Source organism: Nematolebias whitei, chromosome 13, assembly GCF_014905685.2.
Source record: "Nematolebias whitei isolate Nwh7 chromosome 13, NemWhi1, whole genome shotgun sequence".
NCBI lineage: Eukaryota > Metazoa > Chordata > Actinopteri > Cyprinodontiformes > Rivulidae > Nematolebias > Nematolebias whitei.
This window is the reverse complement of record NC_056510.1, coordinates 40,388,450-40,392,865: the sequence shown is the minus strand read 5'-3', so window position 1 is coordinate 40,392,865 and position 4,416 is coordinate 40,388,450. Positions and strand designations below refer to the sequence as shown.

The window sequence follows — 4,416 nt, the reverse complement described above, 5'->3', positions numbered from 1 at the left end:
GGCCCATGGCCACGGGGCCCTAAGCAGCCGCTTATGTTGCTTATCCAGGCGGCCAGCCTTGCCTAGGGACAATTTAGAGTTACCAATCAGCCTAACATGTTTGTTTCTGGTCTGTGGGAGGAAACTGGAGTACCCGGAGAAAACCCACGCATCACGGAGAGAACATGCAAACTCCACGCAGAAAGGCCCCCAGACCAGGATTTGAACCAGAGTAACCTGCTCGCTAAGGGGCAGCAGCTTTATCAACTGTGCCACTATGCTGACCCAATTCCAAAACAACTTTTTTTTAGTTAAAAATGTTTTTATTTTGTTTTTGTTTCCAGATTTATTATGTTTATGCTATTTTATTATGAATAAAACATGTTTATATGAGACTGGTAAATTATTTCAGTCTATTTTTAATTTACATTTGACACAGCTTCCCAACTATTTTTGAATTTCAGGTGTCATCTAGAGGCAAGATGAATAAACATTAAAAGTACAAAACAAGTGGATTAAGTGGATGAAGGTGACACGGGATGGTTTAGCTATCTCCACACAACCTACTCTAAGTCAAAAGTATCTGGGAAAATCTAAGTAATCCTGAGTGAAGATCAAACTTTATTTGTTTTTTGAATCACCATAAATGAATGCAGCAAGTCAAAAATAAAAAGCCTGAACAAATGTCAGTGCAGTGGTAATCCACAGAGACTTAAATGCAGATATGGGAGGGATATGGTGAAAAGTATATCAGCTGTGAACATCTGGTCAGAGAGCTCTACTCGTCAGATGATGGAGATCATTGGCAGAGAAGAATTCTGTTTTCCACACCTCTTCAACAACTCCTGCAGGAAGCCAAGTCTTCACTGGTTTGAATTTGTGTTTCAGAACATAATGCAGTCTTTCATCTCTCTGATCACTGCAGCTTTAAACCTGCTCATCATCATCTCAGTTTCACATTTCAGGCAAAGATCAAGTTGATAAATGTAGATATATGGCCAGATTTACATGCTGACAATGCAACTTGTACACTGGTACTCTGATTAAATAATGTGCACATCGTTATTTTTCTTCTTTCTGTTTTTGTCCAGGCAGCTCCACACCTCCACTAACATTCTTCTCCTCTCTCTGGCTGTCTCCGACTTTCTTGTTGGTCTCCTGCTGATGCCTTTAGAAATCTTCAAAAACACAACCTGCTGGTTTCTTGGGGATATCATGTGTGCTGCATTTTGTTATCTGACCTGGCACATCCCTTTGGCTTCGGTTGGAAACATTATTCTCATATCAGTTGACCGCTATATTGCTATTTGTGACCCTCTGCAGTATTCCATCAGAATCTCCAGAGTAAGAGTCAAACGTTGGGTTTGTCTGTCTTGGCTCTGGTATGGTCTCTACAGCCTTTTCTTTATGAAAGATGAATTGGTTCAACCAGGCAGGAATAACTCCTGCTTGGGGGAATGTGTAGTTTTCATAAATTATGTTACTGGTACTATTGACCTTATTTTGAACTTCATTATACCAGTTGCCATCATAGTGTTTCTGTACATGAGAGTATTTATGGTGGCTGTGTCTCAGGCTCGTGCCATGCGCTCTCATGTTACAGCTGTCACACTTCAGCATTCCATTAAACTAAAAACTATGAACTCTGAGTTAAAAGCAGCCAGGACTCTTGGTGTTCTTGTTGTCGTATATCTAATATGCTACTGCCCTTATTACATTTATTCTCTTGTTGAAGTTGATTTAACCAGTACATCATATGCATCTTATTTGTTCTTTCTCTTTTATTTAAATTCCTGTCTAAACCCAGTGATCTATGCTCTGTTTTACCCCTGGTTCAGAAAAACTGTTAAACTCATTGTCACTCTGCAGATACTACAGCCTGGCTCCTGCGACATCAACATACTGTAGAAATTATCCACCCCCTTAAATAAGGCAGAAATCTGCATCTTAACTGTATCTCAGTTTTGATTATGTTTTACATGAAATTCATGCATTCTATTTGTTTTATGTAATTAATGTAATTGTTTTTGAATAATATCCATATATTTTTAATTGTTATTTTACAAAAATTGCAGAAAGGTTAGGTCTTGTATAAGCTTTAAAATGTTAATAATTATTATTGTTATTATTATTATTTTATTATTTTTATTTATTCCACCGTTATTAGTGGAAAAGCCATGGAATCGTGCCGAGTCGAGTCGAACTGTGCTGTACTGTTACTAATGGAAAAGGGGCATATAATATTTACCTGCTTCTTCCTTTTTGTGTCATGAGATCACTGGTGCCCATATTCAGCAGTCACTGTGGGGGAGGGGGTACACCCTGGACAGGTCACAATACATCCATCCATTATCTTTTACCCGCTTCTTCCAGTTTGGGTAACGGGGGTCGCCGGTGCCCGTGTCCAGCAATCACTGTGCGAAGGGCAGGGTACACCCTGGAGAGGTCACAAGTCCATCACAGGGACACATAGAGACAAACGAGACAAACAACCATTCACTCTCTCATTCACACCTAGGGACAATTTAGAGTTACCAATCAGCCTAACATGCATGTTTTTGGTCTGTGGGAGGAAACCGGAGTACCTTGAGAAAACCCATGCATGCACGGAGAGAACATGCAAACTCAACCCAGAAAGGCCCCCGGACTGGGATTTGAACCAAGGACCTGCTTGCTGAGAGGCAGCAGCTCTACCAGTTGCGCCACCGTGCTGCCTGTCACAATTCATCACAGGTAAAAAATAGTCTATTTCAGAATTTTGTGATTATTTGCAAATTAGATGGTAAAATATATTTTAATTTCCAGATAATCACAAAATTCTGAAATGGACTATTTTGTACCTGTGATGTACTTGTGACCTGTCCAGGATGTACCCCGTCTCCCCCACAGTGACTGCTGGATATGGGCACCAGTGATCCCACGACCCGAAAAGGAAGAAGCAGGTAAAGATAATAGATGGATGGATGATGAATGCATGGATAGATGGACTATTTTGTATTTGAAACTATATTGCTATAAAATATATAAAATATTGTGCAGTAATGCTTTATGTCGTAATCACAATAATCTGTCCTGTATTTTAAGATTCATATTTTTAATGCAGTGAGGCTAAAATACACTAATTTAGTGAGTATAGATTTACAAAATTATTATTATACTCTTGATCTTGCTACTTTATGGTTTAAGGTTCAGGTTTTATACAAATCACATTTAATTCAAAAATAAATATTTAATGTATGATACTGTGTCCTAATATCTATGAAAATATAAGCCAAAGTACACTAAGCCAAAGTGCATTCAGATTTATTTATTGCGCAATATTGTACATTAATCCTTTAATACCAAGTATCCATAATTCTTCTCATGCTCATGAACCTCATGCCTCCAAATCCCATGTCCCTGAAGCTTCTGTACTCTCCGGGCCTCATGTACATCATCCTGCCTTTGTAGTGGGGCTGCTCGTACATCAGCCAGTAGCCGTCCATCACATGGCAGGACATGCAATCAGACATTCTGTAGCGATCCATGATGTGGTCACAGTCGTCCATCATTTCATACATCTGACCACCAAAGTTCTCCCTCTCATAGATTCTCATTCTGTAGGATCCTCTGTACTGTAACAACCATTGGACAAATGATAGTCAAAGGATATTTTTGTTCTTTCAAACACAGTAATTTTAATTTTGAAAAACAGAAGAGTTTAAAACTTACCATTGGGATCATGCGGCAAGACCTGATGGAGTCCCTCATGCCCATCATGCTCATGTAATCAGAATACTCACCCCTCCTGAAAAAATACTGGTTTCCCATAAAGTTGGGACGGTCATAGGCCATGAAGCAGCCACTCTCCACCCTACAGGAGTGACACCTGCTCAGGTAGGAATGCATGTCAGCACAGTCACTCATGCACTCATAGTAGCGACCCTGAAAGTTCCTGTCCTCATAGAAGATAACCTGGAAAAGAGTGAATTGTTCTATTTTGAAAAACTACATAACCACCTTATTGGCAAAATATACAATCTACTGTGAAATAAAGTTTTGTACCTTCCCCCTCATGCTCATGTCTGTGTTGCTCATATTGGTAGAGATGAGTTTTTGCTCTTGCTCCAGTGCTGCTCTCCTACCTGGTTTAACCCTTCCCTTTTATACCTGAACAGTTGTAAAGAACCACTGACCCAGCACCCTTCATGGAACCCCTAACTCAGCAACTTATATTAGAGCTCTACAGAATGCTGAGGTTACATTCATTTTTTGTCTTTAGAAAGGCCATTTTTGCCTAGTACAAACAGTACTTTCCCACAATATGTGAATAAACTGGCCTATGTGACTTTTAGGAAATGTGTTTATTTCCTGTATGTTACATAACATTTTCAATTTAGTTATCAAATCTCAGATATTTTCTTCTCTTTGTAAATTACACCATTTAAAACTAGTTTT

General features: G+C 39.2%; 2 protein-coding genes across 2 annotated transcripts; one reads left to right on the top strand and one right to left on the bottom strand.

Moving 5' to 3' along the window:
- The first annotated feature begins 765 nt into the window (after positions 1 to 765).
- Positions 766 to 1,887, top strand: LOC119419322 (trace amine-associated receptor 13c-like). Its single transcript, XM_037686631.1, has 2 exons — positions 766 to 944; positions 1,071 to 1,887. The coding sequence occupies exons 1-2, from the start codon at positions 769 to 771 to the stop codon at positions 1,885 to 1,887; spliced, it is 993 nt and encodes a 330-aa protein (XP_037542559.1). The 5' UTR covers positions 766 to 768.
- A 1,379-nt stretch (positions 1,888 to 3,266) lies between these two features.
- On the bottom strand, positions 3,267 to 4,095 carry LOC119419717 (gamma-crystallin M2). The gene is made up of 3 exons (XM_037687105.1): positions 4,024 to 4,095; positions 3,691 to 3,933; positions 3,267 to 3,593 (listed from the first exon to the last, which is right to left on the bottom strand). Exons 1-3 carry the CDS (start codon positions 4,054 to 4,056, stop codon positions 3,315 to 3,317), a joined length of 555 nt encoding a protein of 184 aa, XP_037543033.1. The 5' UTR covers positions 4,057 to 4,095; the 3' UTR covers positions 3,267 to 3,314.
- Between the last annotated feature and the right edge of the window lie 321 nt (positions 4,096 to 4,416).